Source organism: Rhamphochromis longiceps, linkage group LG1 (assembly GCF_057381845.1).
Source record: "Rhamphochromis longiceps isolate RC_006_pf linkage group LG1, R_longiceps_female_GT1.1, whole genome shotgun sequence".
NCBI lineage: Eukaryota > Metazoa > Chordata > Actinopteri > Cichliformes > Cichlidae > Rhamphochromis > Rhamphochromis longiceps.
The window spans coordinates 36,916,718-36,940,141 of record NC_140557.1 but is presented as its reverse complement, the minus strand read 5'-3'; the positions used below and the strand labels follow the sequence as shown (position 1 = coordinate 36,940,141).

The window sequence follows — 23,424 nt, the reverse complement described above, 5'->3', positions numbered from 1 at the left end:
TTCAACAGGCAGCAGAGTCTCAGGATTCGCCTCAAAACTACACCTGCGAGCCCAGCAGCAGTTTGAATGTTGGCGTATTGATACAGCCTCATGTGTGAGAGGGAAGGTGAAAGGTGTTTGGCTGCTTATCCTCTTAGTAGCATTATGCTGAGCCTCGTACAAGCCCTGCCATGCGGTGCGCCCTTGTAGTTCCCCAAAAACCGGAGTCAGCATCTCTGCGTCCGTTGCGCACAGCTGGAGGAGCAGTCCGCAGCGGCGCGGGGCCGAGCAGCCGGCCGCACAGGTAAGATCCGCGTCCTTGCTCTCTTCACACCGCTGCTTTCTGCGATTTATGCTCTTTTTGCTGATAGAGTGTAGATTAATGATGTACACCGACCTTGCATTATAATCCGGGCTGTCCTCAATTAAACCCCAACGCGCGTCTTTCACTCGCAGATTTCATGTTTTGTTTTTTGTTTTGTTTTTTTAAAAAACATGTTGACGTTAATGCACATCTGGCAGTATAAATTATTAGTATTATTTCATTTACAGCACGCGCGGATTTCATCACGCTAATTTCTGTGCGCTCTTTAAGCCACAATCAGCAGGAATCTCAGTATTTACTGATTTTATTTAGACGGATCTCCTGTTTTTTCTCGCCGCTTTAACATGTTTGACGTGTTTTCAATAGACTCCTATTATGTGAGAAGCTAAAGCCTGAGTGATTATGTAGCCATAGTAACAGGTGGCTGTCTGCATCCTCTATCACCCTCAAATACACACATAGATACACGCGCGCGCACACACAAACACACTTTTCCTTAGTATATCTGCAAGTATGCAAGCAGAGGGGACATTATAAATACACACGTGTTCATGATGTGATTTTAAGCTGTAGGTATTTTCTGGTTTTCAGTCCTTCCACAGGTCAAAGCTGAAGATGAAACACACTTTGTGCGTACATGTGCTTTTTTGTCTGCTGTTGGCTTCTTCACACCACATAAGAGCGCAGGCATGACTAAGGATTAGCAATGCATCTGACATAACTTCCTGTTTGGAGTCGAGACAATGAACGTATACTTGCCTCAGAGGAGGAGACTAAGGTGCAGCCGCATCCTCTTCTTTATCTCAGGTGTGCTGCTGTGTTTCGTCTACACCTTGACTTTGAAGGCCAGGCTGTCACAGCCACTAGCCTCCGCCCAGACGGATGATGGAGCGGAGGTGGGTAGCGATGAACATGTGGAGGTCAGCATCCAGGAGTTGATAGCGTCTAATGAGACTGAGGAAACTAAAGCTACCCTGGTGAAAGTCGTCAACAGGACGGATATCGAACAGTGTATCTATGTAGATCCGCAGCCTCCCAAACCGCCACCAACTCCACCGCCACTGACCACCGCAACTCCACACTACCCCCCAACCCAGCCACCTCACAGGAAGGGTGACTACCCAGAGGACTTGTTCTCGATAGAGCAGCGTCAACAGGGCTGGGTGGCCCTGCACATTGTAGGGATGGTTTACATGTTTGTCGCCCTGGCCATCGTCTGCGATGAGTTCTTCGTCCCTGCGCTGGAAGTCATCACCAACAAGCTGGAGATCTCAGATGATGTGGCTGGGGCCACATTCATGGCAGCGGGAGGCTCTGCCCCTGAGCTCTTCACCTCCCTGATTGGGGTCTTCATCTCCCACAGCAACGTGGGTATCGGCACCATTGTGGGCTCAGCCGTCTTCAACATTCTCTTTGTGATCGGCATGTGTGCCATCTTCTCTCGGGAGATGCTGCACCTGACCTGGTGGCCTCTGTTCAGGGACGTGAATTTCTACATCCTGGACCTCATCATGCTTATCATCTTCTTCCTGGATAACATGATCCTGTGGTGGGAGAGCATCCTGCTGGTGCTGGGCTACATCAGCTATGTGAGCTTCATGAAATTCAACAGTCAGATCGAGCAGGCGGTCAAGACCCAGCTTAACAAACACATGAGCATCGTTAAGGTGTGGACCACAGAGGAGCCAGAGAAGGTCAGTAAAGGTCCCTTTTTTAAAACAGGTGTTCAATGGCTACAGTTTGCCCTTTTTTCTGTCTTTCTTTTAATTTCTTGGTCTGATTGATGAATTGTGTCTTGCCTAGAGGTGAAATCATTAATTCCTGAGCTAAAATAATTAATTAGTTGAATAGTTCATTAACAGATGATAATTACACAGTACATTGGTTGGAAATCATTTTTAATACAGAAAAGGCAGTGTGCGTGTGTGTGCTGCTTGGACTAGCTTACCTGCCATCAGGCTTCCAGGCTTTCTTGGTCACTTTGGTTTTTTGCTCTTTAAATTTAGACAAATGAACACTTGCTGTGACACTTTTATTGCACTTTCGGTCAAATTATATTCAACATGAGCAACTTGAGCATCTTCTTTTGTTCATGGCTTCACGCTCACTGTGAGGAGAGATGGGGGTTGAAAGCATGAAAGAAAGTAACATCCATAAATAACTGCACATTTCTACAAAGACTCACAATTCACTGAAATGAAACATGAAATTAGGTAAAATAAATAGAAGAAAGAAAAAAAAGATTAAAGGTTTGCCTTCAGACAGGCTTATGGAGTCAGTCACTGTGCAGAGGTACATTGCTACACTGGGTTTGGCTCTTTCATGAGATTTGTTGACATTAGGAGAGAGAATGAAGCGTTAACAGGTGTTAGAGTTATTTTTGCTTCAGCAATAAGAGAACAAAATAATTTCTTTTATTCATCACGCATTTATCAAACATAAAAGGATGGATGCAGCCAAAACAGATGTTTCTCTAAGCAGTTGTTACCAGAGATACTATCTATCCATTTATTTTCAGTATACACAGTATATTTTCTATCCTTTCATCTCCGCACAGTTGGGACTGCCGCCTGCTCGGACACACTGAAAGAGAGACAGTGATTTGTGGTTCTGAGCAGGTGAAAGACTGTATTTGTGTAAAATCCTTTGATGGTACTGAACAGAGAGGACTCCAGGTGTCATAGATGGGGCGTCACAGGGTGGAGTGATGCAAGTGTCAGTCTTTCTGTCAAAGCCCTGAAATACCACTATATAGAGACATCATTTCATTTACAATTTAAAAACAAAGGAATAAAAGGTTCATTTCCTGCAGGCTGAACAGCTCTCTGCTCCGCTGCTGCTGGGAGAGATCAGCAAATGTCTGAGGCCGTAATCAACATGCAGAACTGCATTACAATATCTCAAGGGCCCGCAGCAGATTCGCCAATTAGCCTGAAGCATGTCTGCAATCAGCATGTGCTTCAGTATTAACACCAAGTGCAGTGAGATGCGTTGCCACATTGCTGGGTCAGAATTGCTGAAATTCAAAACCTCTTCACAGATTTCAGTACATGGTGTTCACATTTATATACATGCTCAACCATCATTTCTTTTTGTTCTTTTCATCAATAGAACACATTAATATCACCTGTTGCATACACAAACACATATATACATAGATTTGGGAGCTCAGTTTAGGAGCATTCATCGTGGAAGCTGTGTATCAGTAGGAATAATGCAGTTGTTGAAACTGGAGATTTAAAAAGGATCAGCCTCAAGGCTTAAGGGTTGTGACTTACTCTTCTGCTGATGGTGAAAAACTCATGCTGGCTGGACTTTTAACTAGATTAGGGGCTTACTACTGTCTTTTGTAAAGGATTAACCTGGAATTCTTGACCTGTCTCAAGACTACAGCTGGAACCATGTCAATTCATCACTTTGCATGTCTACTCCTATGACTGAGTTTAGACTGAGTTTCTACAGTACATTACAATACAATACAATGTTATTTATATAGCACATTTAAAAACCAGAGGTATGTCAAAGTGCTTCACAGAACCAATTAAGAGCAATAACACATGCAAATACAGACCAATCAAATTGCCAAAGCAATCTCCGCTGTTCATATGCTTGAATGTATACGTGTGAGGTAACTCGAACTACTGGTAACCTGAACTGCTGTTAAACTGCCTCACTATAGGAAAGTGAAGCACCACCACCTCCACCACCTGCTGCTGCTGCTCCAGCTGCTCCAGTTGCTGCGCCAAAAGTTGAAGAAAAATCCAAACCAGAACCTGTACAACCTCCAAGCAGCCCTCAAAGCAGCAAACTGCTGCCAGACTCACAAGATGACAAGACAAGACTCAAGGTTTGAAAAACAAACCTTTTGTTGGTTTAGACCATATGAAGGATTAACAAAGCCCCAGCTCTGAAAAATTAAATACAGTGAAATACTTAAATCTAGTCTTTCTATTGGCCAGTAGAGGGTGAACTCCCCAGTTGCAAAAAAGGATGTCCAGTTATATAGATGTCTGGCAAAACAACTCTAATGATCACTTTTTAAAGGACATCAGTAAGCACTTAAATGTTGAGTTTATGGTGTCAGTCATTATTTTCAGTTCTTACTGAATATAAAATGATGTTCAATTTGTAAATTATGGTTTAAATTACAGTCCAAAAAGATGACAAAACAGACTAGCTTGTTAGTGACCCCATGCTGTGAAAAAAAAGTCAATACCACATAAGCATGCAGTGTTCCTTGGCCACTCCATCACTTCAATCTGGCCTGGAAACACTAATATGGTAATGGGACAACTGGGTGATGCCACAATGGCCCTTAAAGCTTTTATATAAAGCTTATGTTATTTGTTGGCTAAATCTCCAGTTAAACTGCAGTGTGACTTCCTTAATTTCAAAGCAAAAATTAATATTTACTTTCAGATGAATTAATGGAGGGATGCATCAGCTCATAATGGAATAAGATCGTAAAGGATCAGCAGATATTTTATCTACACAAGGAGTGTAAGGCTCTTCCTGTTGTAGCTGTTGTAGTAGCATTTAAGTGTTAGATTTACTTTTAAAATCTGTAGGTTTGGTTTATTTTATATGTATATGTATTGTTAGCATACACACAAACTCTGATATAATAGCATAAGTTCTTTAATAATTAATAACCTAGTGAACTTGTTACTTGAATTTACACAAATTAAAATTATCAGACTTACTTGGCCTGGCTTGCTACTATGGTAAGCTAGTTAGCTGGACATGCTAATGTTAGCATCTTGCGTTAAAGCAGAGAAACATGTTGGTTAATCTGTTCCTCACACTTTCATTGACTGTTTTTGGCCCTTCAACGTTTGAAACAAAAGTCAGAAGTCATCTGATGAGACAGTTTGTTATTTGATTTTTGGGGTAGATATCGAGGTCCATCAGGCACTAGTCCTTCTCTCCCTTTTGTTTTTATTGTCCAATTCTTAAAGGTGTTTATCACAAGGCAAGATAGTGACATTGGCAAAACAGCCTGTACATATTGTTACCTTTATTATTGTTTTCAGCAATAAAACTCTAGAGTGAGATGACAGTGTTAGCCTGTAACATTTGACAATAATTGTTACCCATTTCATGCCAGCCATTTTGGCATGTCAGTGTAGGGTACGCTCAGGTGTCATTTACAGTCCTGTTGTATTTAATGTTTTAAACCCATTCCATTTATGTGTAGTACCAGGACCCTGGTTCCTCTAACTGGATCATAGCCATAGTTGACGTTATTAATTATACCTGTTTTTCTCCTTGCAATACCTTGTCAAAATGGCTGCTCTAACAAAAGCAAAACACCTTTTTGATTCTCACTGGTCTGCACTGGTTAGTATTATTAAAGGTTCCCTAAGGTTAAATGCTTTAGTTCTGACTAGGTGCCTGTTGTCCTGTAGGTGCGTCCAGCCCTGCAGCGAGGAGGCAGCTCAGCCTCCCTACACAACACCTCGCTTCGGAGCACCATCTTCCAGCTGATGATTCACACATTGGACCCTCTGGGAGAAGGTAACCAATGTTTTCTCGGGTGATAATATCACGTCTGCAGCAAAATTAGAAATTAAAAATGCACAGTGCTCATTAAAAACTGGTTCAACATACATATTTGGGTCAACAACCAAATATGTATGTGTAAATTTCAAAGTTCTAACCTCATTATTTAGCTACAATTTGATCCTTAATTTTAAAGGACTTTCTGTGATGAAGTATTTTACCATTTTAACATAAGTAAACAAGATGCAAGATGTTGGAGACGGTTGATCTGATATCCTCGTGTTGGTGTTGTTCCCAGATCATCATACTAAATGTTGTTCCAGGATCAACATTGCAAGTGACCAATCAGAATGTTGTGACATCATACCTTTGCGACTTCGGGAAAAACCGGCGTAAAACAAAAAACTGTACTTAAGCTGCGTGAAACCGCCTCTGTCCGCCGATCAACGGACCCTGACGCTAACCCTAACCGTAACCCTTTAATAAACAGTAAGCAGAATTGATATTGTCCTTGCAACATTGGAATTTCATAAATGCACGAATGGCTTGGCGCGCAAAGGAATAACGTCACAACAATGTGATTGGTCACTTGCAATGTTGAACCTGGAACAACATTTTCATGATGGTCTGGGAACAACACCAACACGAGGATATCAGATCATCCGTTGGAGACAGCAGGACCTCACTAATGATTACTTTCATTATCAGTTCCCTAATAAATTTGTCTGTAATTAGATTTAATATTTTTTCTTACTTCTGTACCTGATGCTGCACCTTCCATTCAGGAGAAGTTAAATTAATTAACAAATAGTTAAATCTGCTTACAGCTTCTTTACAGTTTTCTTGACATTTATTAAAGGCCTATAAGCTTCTTATAAATGCTTAGAAGGCTTAAATAAATCATTATCATGCATAAGAAAAAAAAGCTGTAATTAATGAAGGAAATGAAGGAAAGTGGTGCTTAATGACCAAAGCAAAGTCTTCTCACACTCGCTCATGGACTGTAATTAAAAATAATAAATAAAAAACCAAGTGAAATCCTGTTGATCGATTAAATGTTCCAGCTTGTTGCAAAGTTGCCAGTGACTCAGCTGTATCCCTCCTGTCCCTTTCTCTGAGTCAGTGTCGCGTGATGAACCGCAACGACCTTCAGTCTGTCCTCGAACTCACCGGTGTGCTGTTCCCTAACTCAAAGCACTGAGCCACTGTTGATCCTTAATCAGCTTTTCAATACAGGGTAATAAAAGCTGGATAAGAGCCAGCATGCTAGCAAGCCGAGCGCTTTATCTCTGTGGAAGCAGAGACCGGCTCCTTGCAGCTGGACTGCAGTACGCAACCCTAACCCTAAACATGAGTGATTTCCAGATAAATAGACCCGTGATTTTTTGCATACAGTTCATTTGTGGAGCAACTGGTTTCAGTGCAGCAAGTGTGCTGCAGTGTATTTCTGTATTTGTGCTGACAGCAGAAGAGAAGGCTTTGGTCCGACATAAAGGAATCTGACTTATCCGTTATTTCAGCTGATCTATTAGGTTTCATTCACTACATCAGAACAATGTGAAGTTACATCTTTCTAATTCAGAAACTTCTGCTGTATTAGGGAGTGGTATTTAATTGATTTTTTTCATTCTTTTGTTAAATTTAAACAATATTAAGGACAGCGTTCCTGGAGGATTAAAAAGTTAAATTATAATAATTCCACAATAGTAATGCCACACAAAAAGTTACACATCAAAGAAGACGTTTTTGGACTGTCAGGTTGTAGCTAGACTTTCTTACTTTCCAGGATTTGACTTGAGTTTGTGGCTTCTAATGTTCCTCACAAGGCTGTCTGTTACAGTGTGGACAATGACTGCAGGGCATCTGATTTAAAGTATTCTTGCTAACAATGTCACCAAATTTGCAATGACAGAATTGGACAATGTAAGAAAACTTGACAAGCCATGGCAGTTGCATGGATCAAACTTCAGACCCTTAATCAACCTTTATGTATACCGATTACAATTATATTAGCAGAAGAGGAAAACCCATGAATGATGTCTTCCATTTTCTTAGCATAGTACAAGCAATGTTCCCTCTAATTTTTCATGTGTCTGAGCGAACGCACAAACTCCCTGAGCGGTCCCTTGGACCACTGTGAGCAACAGCAGATGTGTGCACTGTGGTCACGCCAGCATGGAATCGATCCAAGTCACATGGTTTATTAAAATAATCAAATTACAGCATTTACATTTATGTTAGACTACTTTTAATTAACTGCTTTAGCCCACTTACAATGAAAATGTAAAAAAATCTTGTTCATGACCTGTGTAGTATGTTAACACTATTGGAAGTAAAAAATAACTTGAACTCCAATTCTGAAAAAACAACTTTCTTCTTTCTTTTTTTTTTTGTAAAGCTCTGACTTGTATTATTAGTATGAGTCTGTGGTCTGGGAGAGAGTCCTGTAACTCTGTCTGCAAAATACAGTATATAATGTTGGGCAATTAATTACATAGTTACTTCTTCAAAAAAAGTAACTGAGTTATGCAAACAACAAGTTTTTTGCAGCCGTTTACCTAAAAATGCAGCCAAAGCGTTTTTTAAAATAAACATTTCAAACTATTTACAGAACAATCAGCTGTTCTGCATCAAATTTGATGCAGTAAATATAAACCACGATAGTATTCAGGAAGAAAACCAAACATTGCACATATTTTTTTATCATAATTCTGGTTTAATGTGGCCTATCAACACAATTTAAAAACTGGTATAAAGTCCACACTTTTTCCGTCAATTGTCCCGTCTGTCCTGCTCACATCTCCAATGGTTGTACACGTTGTCATTAACGTGGCTTCACTCCACATCAGCCATGCCACTTTGCTAGCTAAAACACCGTGCCAGCAGTGCGCAATTGCGCACGCGCGCAGCTTAGAGGGAACATTGAGTATAAGTACAGTATAATACTCTATATAATAATGTATATGTGTGTAAAACTGAAATAAAGTAGTGTATTGATTGATTATTAAGAATTTAATAAAAATCAATGTATCTTTAGAATAGTTCAAACCAATAAAAAATGATACTTACTTTATGAATTACAAAAATAAATTGTAAAACACACACATTACATTTCCAAGTTTGCAGTCTTGCAAATTTTAGCCAATCTTTATGCGGTGTACTCAGCTGTAAAAGGAAAATGAATGTGACTCTAATTCTGACTTCTAAAATGCTCACAAGTTGCCAGTTATTTTGAGACCAGCTCAAACTGTTTTTTGATAAGCAGTTATGTGTGACAGCGTTTAACCTGAGCCTGTTACTACCATGCAGAGATATTATTTTTGTTACTATGAAACATTTACTGCACCATGAACCTGAAAACTGTCAGTCAAATTGAAATCAGAATCAGAATCAGAAAGGGTTTTATTGCCAAATGTTGAGCAGGTTTACAACATTAGGAAATTGCTGCGGTGCTTCAGTGCAAACATACTGTCATAAATTGCGCTTAAATAGACATGAAAAAATAAAAGTAAGAATAAGAATTAAAAGTGCTACGTAGAAAGATATATGCATGAGATATACATGAGATATATACATGAGAATAAGAATTAAAAGTGCTACGTAGAAAGATATATACATGAGTGCAGGTGGTGATCAGTGCCAAAACATGGAATGATGCAGTGAACACAGCGTAGGGTCATGTGTTAGTGGTGGGAACAGTCGTACGTTTATTGTTCATGTGTCCAACAGCAGAGGGGAAGAAACTGTTCTTATGGCGAGAGGTTCTGGTGCGAATGGACCGGAGCCTCCTGCCTGAGGGGAGCAGGTCAAACAGACTGTATCCAGGGTGAGAAGGGTCAGCTGAGATCCGAGCTGCACGCCGCAGTGTCCTGGAGGTGTACAGGTCCTGCAGAGATGGGAGTCTGCAGCCAATCACCTTCTCAGCAGAGCGCACAACACGCTGCAGTCTCTGTTTGTCCCTGATAGTGGCTCCAGCGTACCACACGGTGATGGAGGAGGTGAGGATGGACTCGATGATTGCGGTGTAGAATTGCATCATCGTCCGTGTTGGCAGGTTGAATTTCTTCAGCTGCCTCAGGAAGTACATCCTCTGCTGGGCTTTCTTGATGACGGAGGTGATGGTGGGCTCCCACTTCAGGTCCTGAGTGATGGTGGTACCCAGGAAGCGGAATGAGTCCACAGAGGTGATGGGGGTGTCAGTCAGGATGATGGGGAGGAGTGGGGCTGTGTGCTTCCTGAAGTCCACAATAATCTCCACTGTCTTCTGGGCATTCAGCACCAGGTTGTTGTGGCTGCACCAAGACACCAGACGTTCAACCTCCCTCCTGTAGGCAGACTCATCCCCGTCCGAGATGAGCCCAATAACGGTGGTGTCATCTGCAAACTTGATTAGCTTGACAGACTGGTGGGTGGAGGTGCAGCAGTTGGTGTACAGGGAGAAGAGCAGAGGAGAAAGAACACAGCCCTGAGGGGAGCCGGTGCTGATGGTCCGAGAGTCCGAGACATTCTTTCCCAGCCTCACATGCTGCTTCCTGTCCGTCAGGAAGTCAGTGATCCACCGGCAGATGGGATCAGGCACATTCATCTGGGAAAGCTTGCCTTGGAGATGGTCTGGAAGGATGGTGTTGAAGGCAGAGCTGAAGTCCACAAACAGGATCCTGCGTAGGTTCCTGGGGAGTCCAGATGCTGCAGGATGAAGTGTAGGGCCATGTTGATGGCATCATCTACAGACCTGTTGGCTCTGTATGCAAACTGCAGGGGGTCCAGGAGGGGGGCCGTGAGGGTCTTGAGATGGGAGAGAACTAGGCGCTCAAATGACTTCATGACCACAGATGTCAGAGCCACGGGTCTGTAGTCATTTAGTCCAGTGATCCTAGGTTTCTTGGGGACAGGGATTATGGTAGAGGACTTGAAGCAGGCAGGCACATGACATGCCTGCAGTGAGGAGTTGAAAATGCCAGAAAACACTGGGGCCAGCTCGTTTGCACAGTGTCTGAGGGTGGCAGGAGACACACCGTCTGGGCCGGGAGCTTTCCGAGCATTCAGGTTCTTAAACTGCTTCCTCACATCTGCTTCATGAATATGAAGAGTTGTGGTGGGAGGAGGTGGTGTGAAATCCTATTATGTGTGGGGTGAGGAGGGGGGTGTTGTAGGTGAACAGTTTGAAGGTGGTGATGGCTCTATGGAGGGGGGAGAGGTGGGGGAATTAGTGTCCAAATTGCCTCTATTGTTGGGGCCGTTGGAGGTGTGAAGGCTGCCTGATGGCTCGTCAAAACGGCAGTAAAAGTCGTTAAGGGTGTTGGCCAAGAGCAAGTCATCAGTGGAGTGGGGGGTTTTAGGCTTGTAGTTTGTGATATTCCTAAAACCTTTCCACACAGAGGCCGAGTCATTCTCTGAGATCTGCTGCTGCATCTTCTCAGAGTGCTGATGTTTAGCAATGTCCACTTCTTTAGTGAACCTGTACTTGGCCTCTCTGCAGCAGTCCCTGTCTCCGCTTCTGAACGCCTTTCTCTGGCCCTGAAGTTACAACCATGTCTGTGGTTTCCATCGTAGAAGCAGTTCTTAGAGGGGCCGTTAAAACCCCTGGCCCCAGAAAAGTCAGAAGAGGTAAGAGTTACAAAAAGTTGTTGCCTGGTTTGAAGCGTTTGTTGTCTTTAATTTTTTTGTGTATTTGTTTGTGGATCAAACTTCAGATTTCCTGCTTAGTTGTGTTGCTTATCTATGTTTTGAAGTCAAACTTTCTGGAACTCATCACAGTCACTCAACATGGGCATGTTAAACTTTTGGTCCTCATCTGTTAGCCTGGCTAATACAAACCTGACATACGAGACAATTCACCGCTGAACAGAATAATGTTTAGAACAACAGTGGGGCTCAAGGCCAGGAATGGATTAGCCACTGAGTTGGAGATGACTCCAGATGACTCCGACATATCATGTCAGCAGGTCCATCTAACCCAATCTAAGTTAGGCAGATACCACAGGAAACCACAGAGGTCATATCCAGGCTTCAGCAGGTCTCAGCTGTTTTAACCAATACCTATTCACACAGACAGTATGTGCATACCAAGAATATGTGGGTGTTTTTGTGTCGCGGTTTGGAGAATGAGCTAATTTTTCACCTTTGATGTCAAAAAGAAAAAAGTAATTAAGGAGTCAGACTGATAATGTGTGTTGTGAATGTCTGCCAATCAGAAACATCTTTTAATGGTGATGTTAGAGGGGAGGGGCCAGTACAGAGGAAAGGTAAGGTGAAAAACATCATTGCTGTTGTGTTGTTTCTGCACTAGTTGTTCTTGTGGTTGTTGTTGTTGCTGTTGTGTTCAGTCTGGTCTGCTATTACAGAACACATTTCTGACCGCTATGCATGCATTGGATGGTTGCATGTTTGTGTGTCCGTCAGAAAGCTGTGAGAATCGTTGACCTTTTGGCACACTCTGGCTGTTTGTAAAGAACATGACTAATTTATCTGTAGACTAGTGTCATTGGCTGATATTATGTATTAGACAATTTGCATATTATTGATCAAGAAACTGACCTCACAGCCCATTGTTGCTGGGTTCAGTCATTATGCAAATGTACTGTTTATAAGGTAGGGGAAACCTGCAGTCAGCTGAAACTGAAGAAATCACTTGGATGAATGAGGAAACATTTCTCCCACTGAGAAAATGAACACAAACAACTTTTTGGGGTCCAATTAATAAAAATCACATTTATTGGACGCTGCAGTGTGTATCAATAAATACATGGTTTGACAATCTTAGAATAGTTTCCAGGTTTTTCCAAGGGTAGCTGCATAGGCAAAGACTACCCTGACTAACTTCTGAAGCACACCCAGTCATTTTGGGGGGGCCTGAAATTTGACAGAAATTGCACAGTACAGAAGCTCCTGTGACTACGATGACCTGGATGACTGAGAACCTTCACAGACAGAAACAGGAGTTTCAAGGGTTACTTCTGGTAGGACTTATGAGCGCTGATGTTCCACCAGAGGGCACTCTTCAACTTCCATAACAGTATAAACCCAACAACCACATAAACCAAGCCAAGGCATGTGGAATGTAAACAATAAATTACAAACAAACAAAAAAATGTCCTTAAAGACTGGGAACATTGGAATGGTAAATAATCAGATATGTGTATTGGCCTGAAAAATCTTATCTTAGTCAGGCTCTAGAGTAGATAAAAGCTTGGTGGTGATAAACAGCTTCAAATGAGTCGTAAGTAAGGTTCACATTTTAGCATAGGTACCAGTAATTGTACCTGTTCTCACGTTTGCACTGGATTGGATTGGATCTTTACTCCTAAATGCTGGTCAGTGTGTGTTTATCAGGTCATGTTATTGTTAAAGCTGGTTGTAGAAGAACAGGCTTCACATGAGATTTGTTTGAGCAATGATTCTTTTAACTGCAGCGAAGAACAAAGTAAAGCCTATGAATGTCCCGATGACGGGCAAACTGCAGAGCAAGTCCCATCACAGCTGCAGCGAAGGTGAGTCGTTTGTGCGATGAAACGCCTTTCCTGAAAGCATACTTCCTGTGGGTGTGTTCCAGTGCCATCAGTATTTTGTTTGACTAAATGCATAGTTTTGTTACATGATTTCGAAACATAACCCGGATTTCCAACAACATCTGATTTATATGTTGAAGCGCTTGTATTTCTCTGGCCATTTTTACCTACAATCCTCTGTCATAACATTGCGTAATTTTGTATTGTAATGCAACAGTACAGAACACATATCAGTTATTTTTTGGCATCTGTCTGAGAGGTACGCTTGTGATGTGTGTTAGCCCAGTTTTGCATAAAGACTGAGATAAATAAAAAAAAAATCATATTTTAAATCACATGGGATAAAATTTAGTCTCAGTATGATGGTAAAAATCAAATATCAAAATATCTCCCTCTATAATCCATATTGTGTTTTTTGGTTTTGTTTTTATGTATTTTGTACTCCATTGTATTGAAAATGACTTTAAATATGTTTTGGCATTAGGCTCAGTTTACTTTTCCCATTTTTTGTGCTATTAGCTCAAACGGGTGAAAGAATGGATCTTTCTAAAGAGCTTACAGAATATGAGCCTGGTGTTTTAATAGGGTACCTCCACAGCAAAAACTCTCTTTGTGAAATTTCTTCCCTCCTAGATATTCCACGATCAGCTGTAAGCAATACCATCTGCTTGTCAAGTGATAAAGTATAGACCCTGCTTCCAGGTCTTTAGATGGAAACCAGCACTCTAACTTACTGCTTCTGAGTCAATTAAACCTCATAAATCATCTTTTTCAGGGATGCCGTGATGTTAAACTTTATTGTAACAGCTGGGATAGCAGTGATGCTGATCATTTTTATTGAAGATAAAATCTCATTGTTGTCACAGTGCTTGTTTAGGAACCGAAGAAGAGTTTGAACCTGGAAATAGATGATGTAAAGTTACAGAGCGGGGTCATCAAGTGCATGTGTAAAAGTCACAAACACTCTGCTCATTCACTAACTTCAGAATTCCAAACCTCCTCTGGTATTAACATCAGCACAAACACTGTGCTCTGGGAGCTTCATGGCTTTGGTTACTTGAGCTGAGCAGCTCCTGTAGGAGGAGCTGTGCATGAGACAAAGAAATTGGATTAAATTTATTCTCATCTTCTAATTTAAAAAGTTAATATCAGGCTGCATAAAAGGATCCAAAAGATGTTTAATTTGTAATTAATTGTGTGAATATTCAGATGAAGAAAGTTATTATTTTAATAGTTGTACTGTTGATTAATATTGTAGTGACTTGTGCTTTGACATTTATTGTGATATTGCGAGTGCACATATGCACATGGTCTTCTATCAGTAATCAGAGACAGTTTTGGGGTTGAAGGAGGTTGTTCTTCAGACTCAGTTCATATGTTTGTGCGTCATAGTGTGGAGTAAGGAGTTGCTTGACAGTCTGAGGTGCACAGCAAAGTGGGGCTGTGAGGAACCTGGAGAGGCCTCGACAAGACCGAATCAATGAGCCCTGAGGATTAACATGCATATGAGTGTGCATGTGACTCTCTTCCCCGCCTTTAGTAGAGCATGTTTATTGCCAGACACTCCAATCACTCCCACTGCCACTTCATACTGGCCTCTAGAGCAGAATAATTTGTCAGTGTAACATTAAATTTGTGATTTATCTTCGCTAAGTGTGAAATTAGCTGCAGTTCTCTAATATTTAGATACTTTTAAAAATAAGTGTGAGCGGAAGTTTTCCAAATTCTTTAATACAGCAAACTTGCTTGGAAATTCAAATTCACCTGAATTTTTAATCACCTAACTGCAAAGTACTTTAGCTGATATAAGGTGAGGAGTCATCAGTCTGAAGTGATGGATTTAAAATGGTGACCATAACACAAACCAGCAGGGTTATTACATCATCCAAAAGTGACTCTGTTCAGTTGTGTTCAGTTAGATATGGGGAAACACTGCTGCATACAAAGAACAAACTAAAAGACATCTTTGCCCTTTCAAAATAAAATCAAAGGAAAAGTCAGAGTGGCAGGTAGACAAAGAAGACAGTGAAAAGGTCAAAGTAAAAGCATAAAGTCACTAAACATTTAAGTGAGGTTGATGTGTCCTGTTTGTAAAAAGATGCAGTGAAACTGTTTTATCTAAAATGGCTATGGGATATTTAAAATCTGCAGTGTTTGAAAAGCAGGTTAAAATTCACATTTTTATCTATATTACTCCGTGTGGTTTTCCTCTTTTTTAAGATCCAGATCAAAAGCCAAAGTCTGAGCAGCCAGCTGCTGCCGGTGCATCAGAGGGAGCAGCTACTGCTGAGCCGTCCACCTCACAGTCTCCAAAGGCAGAAGAGACAACTCAGGAAACATCTGACCGACCGGACGAATCGAAGGTACGAGAAGATTTCAGCTCACTGTGCAGTTTGCCACAGAAGTGAGGAAAGTGGAGATTTTAACAACTTTGATCCTATAGTTTTAAAAGTCGTGATAATACACGTCTCATCTTAATATGAACGCACGTGTTTCTTTAGCTGTTGTCATGTTGCCAAAAGAAACTAGTTAAGTTGTCAAGGAAACTGATGAAAACCTAGCAGCATCTGTATCCTCCATGCGAATTGCGAAGCACTGGAATGCAGTCAGATGTTAATTGCAATGTGAAGCCTGGGAAATAACAGGCGTGATGAGCATGTGAAGATGGCATTACTGTCTCCCTAGATTTGAATAGATTAGCTTCAAATTCATATTTCTGCTTCTTTATCTTTTCAACAGACCTGGAGACAGAAAGCTATGACTTTAACTATGTTTCTTACTTGATTTTGAATCTTCAGATTTTAAATTGGCCTCTAATTATTCCTGGCATAATGTATTTTGAAAATGCACCCAAGGAATATACTTAAGCACATGGTGTATTAGTAAAATTGAAGGAAAGATGGTAAGAGCGTTGGCTTCAATCTGCACATTTTCAAACTAATTTAAGAGGTTTTGGCTTGCTTCATATTTGTTTCTAGTATGTGTTCTTCTTTCCTAACATATTACATTTTGGTTATGTGGTACAGTTCAAAATAAAGCTTGAAAATGACAAGAATGTATAATCTTTAACAAACACATCAATTGAGAAATGAAAGTAACCGTTAACACCCACACAAGTTGCTTTCTGTCAGTTTAGTGTCACCTCAGTTTTCTGGCATACTGACCTCAGATCACACTTTGCATGGAGGCCTGTATATATCAGCTGCCAGCACTTTTTGAAAACCACATCGCCAAAGCCAGAAGCTGTGAACAAGGCTGTGAGGAGGTTGGATAACATGCAGTGTTGAAGAATGATGGAGGGCCTAACACAAGCACACTAGCTTATACTTTTTGTTAATTTATTGTTCATGTATACATAAAAAAATTAAAAAGGAGTGGCAGTAATGTTGCAGAATATTAACAAAGTATTATAGTAAGATATTAACAAATAACAAAGTAAGATATACTTAATCTATCCTAAAAGTTGGGAAATTACTGTGTTATAAGCAAACTAACACTACAAACTAAAAGAACCTCGCTCAGTGAAGTAAATACAATATCACAAAGCAAAATAGCTCACAAAGGTAAAAAGAAAAGGCGCAAAATAAAAATAGAGCTAATTTAAATAGAAGAAAAAAGTGAAGAGCTAAGATAATAAGGGGGGCTTAATAAGTAAAGCTCTGACAATATAGGGATATGTTCCTTCTCTGTAACATGTCCAGGATTATGCTGCTGTAACTGGTGCAGTCCCTTCACATTTCTTGTTACCACTCAGAGTAACGTCTCTGTCGCCCAAAAGTACTGAAACCATGTACGGTCACAGTGGGGTCTGGAAAATGTGAGTGTGTCAATATCTTGCTGCAGCACTCCAGGATACACATCAACTGTGAGCTCACATTTGCCATGATGATCACTGGAAGAGCTCCAGAGCTGAAACCCTGTCTTATCCTCCAGGACTGTTGTGCTCAGGAGATAGATCTGTCAGTACCATCAGCTGGTGAAAGGTCTCCATTGCTCAATCTCATTAGAAAATAAACCAGTAGTAGACTGGTAGTAGAAGTAGACTCATCCAAGACTGGACGTTTCAAGACTTTCAAAACAAAAAGTCACAAGTTCATACACATAAATAACAGTGAAGTCCTCAAATAATAAAAAAAAACAGCTAATTTGTGAAATGTACCTAAAAAAATTCTCATGTAAAATCATCAATTCACCAAGACCTAAACCAGCCCTGAAATATTAAATACTAAATAATAAATCTAATGCATCTTTTATGTGGTTCCCGCTTCGTTGTGTGCAGTGAGTCAGGGGGTTTGACTCACTCTGTTCCTTCTCCTACAGGCAGCAGCAGCATCAGCAGGTGGATCAGGGGGCTCTGAGGGCAGCGCTGAGGATGAGAGTGGTGACGAAGAAAGCAGCGACTCGAGCGAGAGTGAAGATGATGGCGACAATGAAGACAAGGAGGAAGAAGAAAAGGAGGAAGAAGAGGAGGAGGAGAACCAACCATTGTCTTTAGGGTGGCCTGAAACCAGGCGCAAGCAGGCGACATATCTGTTCCTGCTGCCCATCGTGTTCCCGCTGTGGCTCACCCTGCCTGATGTCCGCAACCTGGTGAACAGCCCTCATCATCATTATCATTATGACCTATGACCTTAAAGCTTTACATACTAAAATGATGTATTTTATTATCTTTACCCATGGGATTGGAACAGAATTGGCTGAAAACTTGGCTTCTGTAAGCTGTACAAACTTGATAGTTTAAGACATATTCATGCAATATGTGATTTTGACCGTGGGCACTAACAATAATGGCCAAGGTGAAATGCTTAGCTAACCTACAGGTAATATAAAGTTTTTACTGATTTTCACATTTGGTGTTACTTTGATCTGATTTTCACCAAAATTAATTCATCTTGAGCTGTTTTTGGTATCTACCGACACACAAAACTTGAAAATATCTAGAAAACTGTGAATGCTAACAGACAGATAGAACCGACTGCAGTGAGTGAATTGTATGGATCAGATGCTATCATTTACAATGGATTACATTGGATTAATTTTTTATTTTTTGTAGTTTCAGGATCTAAGTCTCTGTTCCCAGGTGTCATAATGTTTTTGAACATGTAATGTGAATGGCTCTGGTGCTTTTCAGGCATCCAGGAGATACTTTGCCATCACCTTCATAGGCTCCATCATCTGGATTGGTGCTTTCTCCTACCTGATGGTGTGGTGGGCTCATCAGGTTGGTGGAGTCTTAACACATGTTATGTTGGTCTTTTATTCACACTGATAAGGACCCTGGCAGACTACTTTCCTACATGTCTCAGAGTAGTCGGCCCTGAGTGATGTCAATGATACTTTCAGGTGATGCTTCTGCAGTTAGTGCGGTTAGTTTAACATAAAGATAGTGAGAGCATAACATAGAGACAGTGAGACTGTCCTAGTTTTATAGAAAGTTTTGTCTTTTATTTGTCTCGTTTTACCTTGTGCAAGAAAAAAACATAATTTTGCCCAATTTCTCCTTAAAGGTCATCTCATTGTGCTTGCACCGCAGTTGAGGTCTGGGCTATGAAAGTTCTCGCTCTTCTGGACATTATAGTGGAATTTACAGCCTGATCCTCAGGGATGAATGCACAGTGCACAACCCCATGATTTTTAAAAATTGGTTTAAATTGGGAGATTATGGGCTTTTCCATAATGCTGTTTGTTCTCTGGGTTCTGGCCTCTTGAAATGGCAGCCTCAGAATAAAATTGGACAAAATGAGACTTCCAGTGAGTGTTTTTGTTTTTGTTTTTTTAAAGCAGCATTACTACAAGAGGTCCAGGGGTGCACAGAAAGACAGAGAGACTCCTCTCCCAGTGTACTTCAGACCCAGCCACACACTGAGACGAAAACTGGTTCATCCCAAAGACAAACTCCCAAACACAAACTTAACAACGTAGTGTATGCTGTACAGTATAGCGAGGAATGCTCAGACCTCTACATTGGAGAGACCAAACAATCACTTCCTACACGCATGGCACAACATAGAAGAGCCACTTCCACGGGACAAGACTCAGCGGTTCATCTCCATCTAAATGGCAAAGGTCACTCTTTCGTGGATGCCAATGTTCACATTTTGGACAGAGAAGACAGATGGTTTGAAAGAGGAGAGAAAGAAGCCATTTATGTCCACATGTCTTTAAGGAAACTTAAAGAAGTCCAGATGCTTTTCTTTCCAAGCTCCTTAGACTACGATGACCTGGATGACTGAGAACCTTCACAGACATCCTTGGAGAGAGACTATTTAGGTTTTTCTGTAATTTGAGTTTTATTTAGTCTTTGTTGGGGGAAAAATGAAGAAAAAAATGAATAATGTAGAGTAATGTTAACTAGTTAATTAGTCACCGATTTGGGCACACGGTTTAAAATTTTGGTCTCACTTTGTGGCACTTGGGCAGTTTTACCAACCAACTACAGCCAGGTTGGGGATACTCGTTCTGACACTTGTTTTTATCTTTTACTGTTTGCAGGTGGGTGAAACTGTGGGCATCTCAGAGGAGATCATGGGACTGACCATCTTAGCAGCTGGGACATCTATCCCTGACCTGATCACCAGTGTGATTGTGGCCCGGAAGGGTTTGGGTGACATGGCAGTGTCCAGCTCAGTGGGGAGTAACATCTTTGACATCACTGTAGGGTGAGTCACTCTTAATTCCATTCAGTTTTATTTACATAGCGCCAAACCACAAAAATCGCCTAAGGCGCTTTATATTGTAAGGTATTGACCCTACAATAATATGGAGAAAGCCCCCAGAATCCATTGTGTCTAGAATAAAGCATTAATTTATCCACCATTGTACCTGTACTTCAGTCAACAATTGCATCATTGTTGTAAACAAATAAGCCAATATTGTAATCACTATCAAAAAGTTACAAGAGGCTATGCTAAAATAGGCCAAAATATATTTTCTTACAAAAACAAAAAAGGAAGATGTAGCAGACGGGCTACGAAGGTGTGATGGTAAATAGCTTGATTTCTGCTTCTGTTCTGTTTGGTTTTAGTCTGCCGATCCCTTGGTTGATATACACCCTGCTCCACAACGGTGAGCCAGTTATGGTCAGCTCCAATGGCCTGTTCTGCGCCATTGTGCTGCTCTTCCTGATGCTCCTCTTTGTCATTATCTCCATCGCCGCCTGTCGGTGGAAGATGAGCCGAAAGTTGGGCCTCACCATGTTCGTACTGTACTTTGTGTTCCTCGTCCTGAGTGTTCTGCTGGAGGATCGTGTCCTCATCTGCCCTGTTTCCATCTGAGGGAAACAGCACCATCACACAAGACTTGGTACATCCACACACGAATGATACTGTAATATAGGATCTGTTAGAGAAAAGAACTGAGCCTAATGTTAAAAGGCTGATCAGGCACACACTAGATGCTAAATTAAAGGAAAATTCTACGCTTAATGTGGCTTTACATATTTAATCTGACATTTAATGACATTTAATCAACGTTTTCCAGCAGCTCCAGTCTCATAATAAAGTCTTACCCTCCACCTTTTTAACTGAGTGTCTAAGCTCTGTGAAATATATTCAACATATAGTGCAAAGAGATGTACACTCAATGAAATAAGGGCTAGGATGTTACTGTCTTTGGTATGAAATACAATGAGATATCCAACCGTGGCCTCTGTTGGCAGGAACAAAGACTGCCACTAGGCGCCTACTGCTTTAGTATGAGTAGTGGGATTAAACAGCAGGCAGGGATACATTGAAATGTTAGTAGAAGAGATTGGAAAATGTGAAGCTTAAATCATGGCTTTCAAGTTTGGAGGGTGTGTTTGGTATTGGACGTGTGGCTTGCAGGATTTGATCCATTTGTGCACATGTTCAGCCGGTAATCAGCAATCTGACTTTATTGCCCACAAAGAAGTGATTATTTCTAACATATTGTTTAATAGTTGCCAATAGGAGTCCACTGGGAGTGCACTGAAGCAAGCCCGACTACTGTGTGTCCATATTTCCAACATTTCCAACAGTTTTTTAATGAAAAACGGGAAAACGATCAGACTTAGCCGCTTAGTCTGCAGGCGCGTGATTAGAAAGCTAAGTGGTCACAACTATTTTTCTTTGTGGTTTAAAAGCAACTACCATTGCAACTATCATTTTCAAAGTTCATTACTAGCCATACTGTGCAACATGGATTTAATAAACTTAAGAGACACATTTGATTAGTGTAGATTGTACACTGGATGATGTTACCTGCCGAATCTTGGCCAAGATGAATGGCTGGTATTTCTCATGTGTGTGTTTCCATACTAGATCCTCATTTGTGCGGTCACAATATCAGCTGAGAGAAATTATCTTTAGTTTTTCTCAAGTACTGGTGTCAGCACATCATTTCATGTTGCACTCCTAACAATAGTAGATGATAAAGGATATAACAGCAGCGGTGAGATGGCTGTCTTTGATTTCAAAACCATTACAACAGCCAACTTTGAACCTCTTTCACAGTGGGCTATAGAATCACCAGTTTGGAGCCATGACCAAATTAAGAATAGTTTTACCCCAAGAATCCTCTTCAAATGCAAAAAGTGCAACAGTTTTGTATAGTAGTGAAACACATTTACCTAACACATGAAAGATCACAGGTCAAGACCAGGAGAAGACACAAATCCTGAAGTCCAACACACAGATCCATCTGCTGTAGCGACCTGCTGTGAATGAGGGAGTAGCTGGAAGAAGCATAATTAAAAACTTCTTATCACGGGAGCAATGACTGTAAAATATCAATACAGCTAATGCACACAAGACGAGAGATGTCAGAATAAATCAGGAAATAACTAACGCTAAGACCAGGACTAAGATATATAAGATTGAAATAAGATTTGCCGTGTTGTGGCGTTAACGTCATTTCAACGAGATTAACGCTGACAGCACTAGTGGAAACACAACGAATATGACTGCACATTTACTCCGACATCATCCTAGTGCAAAGACAAGTGGAAGCAGATAAAAACAACAAGCACGCATGCTTCAAACTTTACCCGAGTCATTTAGACAGCCGTTAGCACATGATTCTCCTTATGGGGACCTGATATGTTTAATATGCTGCTGAGAATATAGCCCAGAAGAAGCGTATAGTATAGCTTTTATTTCGGAAAGAGCCATTTCTCTGTAATAAACTCTCTTTTCCAAAGATGAGTGATTTCTCAATCAGATATATTTATTTTTTTTATTACTTTGTTGTTTCAGCAACATTAAATTTCAAAACTGTACTTTTGAGTTAAAATATATATTTATAATTTTAATAAATGACAAATTAAAAAGGCATGAACATTTTTTTTGTATCAAAAAAATATCGAACCGTGACACCAAAGTATTGAACCGAACTGTGAATTTTGTGTATCGTTGCACCCCTAATATATATATATACTGTACTATATATATATATATAGATATACACTCAACAAAAATATAAACGCAACACCTTTGTTTCTGCTCCCATTCCCCATGGGATGGACGTAGAGACCTAAAATTCATTCCAGATACACAATATAACCATCCCTCCCAAACAGTGGTCACAAATCAGTCCAAATGTGTGGTAGTGGGCACATCTGCCATATTGAGATAATCCATCCCACCTCACAGGTGTGCCACATCAGGATGCTGATCTGACATCATGAGTAGTGCACAGGTGTACCTCAGACTGCCCACAACAAAAGGCCACCCTGGAATGTGCAGTTTTGTCTCACAGCAAAATGCCACAGATGCCACAAGCAATGAGGGAGCGTGCAATTGGCATACTGACAGCAGGAATGTCAACCAGATCTGTCGCCCGTGCATTGAATGTTCATTTCTCAACCATAAGCCGTCTCCACAGGTGTTTCAGAGAATATGGCGGCACATCCAACCGGCCTCACAACCGCAGACCTCGTGTAACCACACCAGCCCAGGACCTCCACATCCAGCAGGTTCACCTCCAAGATCGTCTGAGACCAGCCACCCAGACAGCTGCTGGAACAATTGGTTTGCACAACCAAACAATTTCTGCACAAACTGTCAGAAACCGTCTCAGGGACGCTCAACTGCATGCCCGTCGTCCTCATCGGGGTCTTGACCTGACTCCAGCTCGTCGCCGTAACAGACTTGT

General features: G+C 41.0%; 1 protein-coding gene across 2 annotated transcripts; it reads left to right on the top strand.

The window, feature by feature from the left end:
- On the top strand, positions 1-23,358 carry LOC146679118 (sodium/potassium/calcium exchanger 1-like). Of its 2 annotated transcripts, XM_085408107.1 has the most exons (12): positions 1-283; positions 896-1,998; positions 3,984-4,151; positions 5,713-5,821; positions 11,360-11,413; positions 12,001-12,051; positions 13,219-13,296; positions 15,535-15,677; positions 17,635-17,904; positions 18,446-18,535; positions 19,807-19,973; positions 20,339-23,358. In XM_085408107.1, the coding sequence occupies exons 2-12, from the start codon at positions 1,048-1,050 to the stop codon at positions 20,586-20,588; spliced, it is 2,331 nt and encodes a 776-aa protein (XP_085264233.1). In that variant the 5' UTR covers positions 1-283; positions 896-1,047; the 3' UTR covers positions 20,589-23,358. The 2 variants fall into 2 exon arrangements, with proteins under 2 accessions (XP_085264233.1, XP_085264232.1); XM_085408106.1 differs by lacking the exons at positions 11,360-11,413; positions 12,001-12,051; positions 13,219-13,296 and having other exon boundaries at positions 20,339-23,356.
- The last annotated feature ends 66 nt before the right edge of the window (positions 23,359-23,424 follow it).

Coding starts and splice junctions, on each gene's coding strand:
- LOC146679118 (XM_085408107.1), top strand. CDS start 1,048: ATGAACGTATACTTGCCTCAGAGGAGGAGACTAAGGTGCAGCCGCATC. Junction 13,297..15,534: donor CCATCACAGCTGCAGCGAAG/GTGAGTCGTTTG, acceptor CTCTTTTTTAAG/ATCCAGATCAAAAGCCAAAG. Junction 19,974..20,338: donor ATCTTTGACATCACTGTAGG/GTGAGTCACTCT, acceptor GTTTGGTTTTAG/TCTGCCGATCCCTTGGTTGA.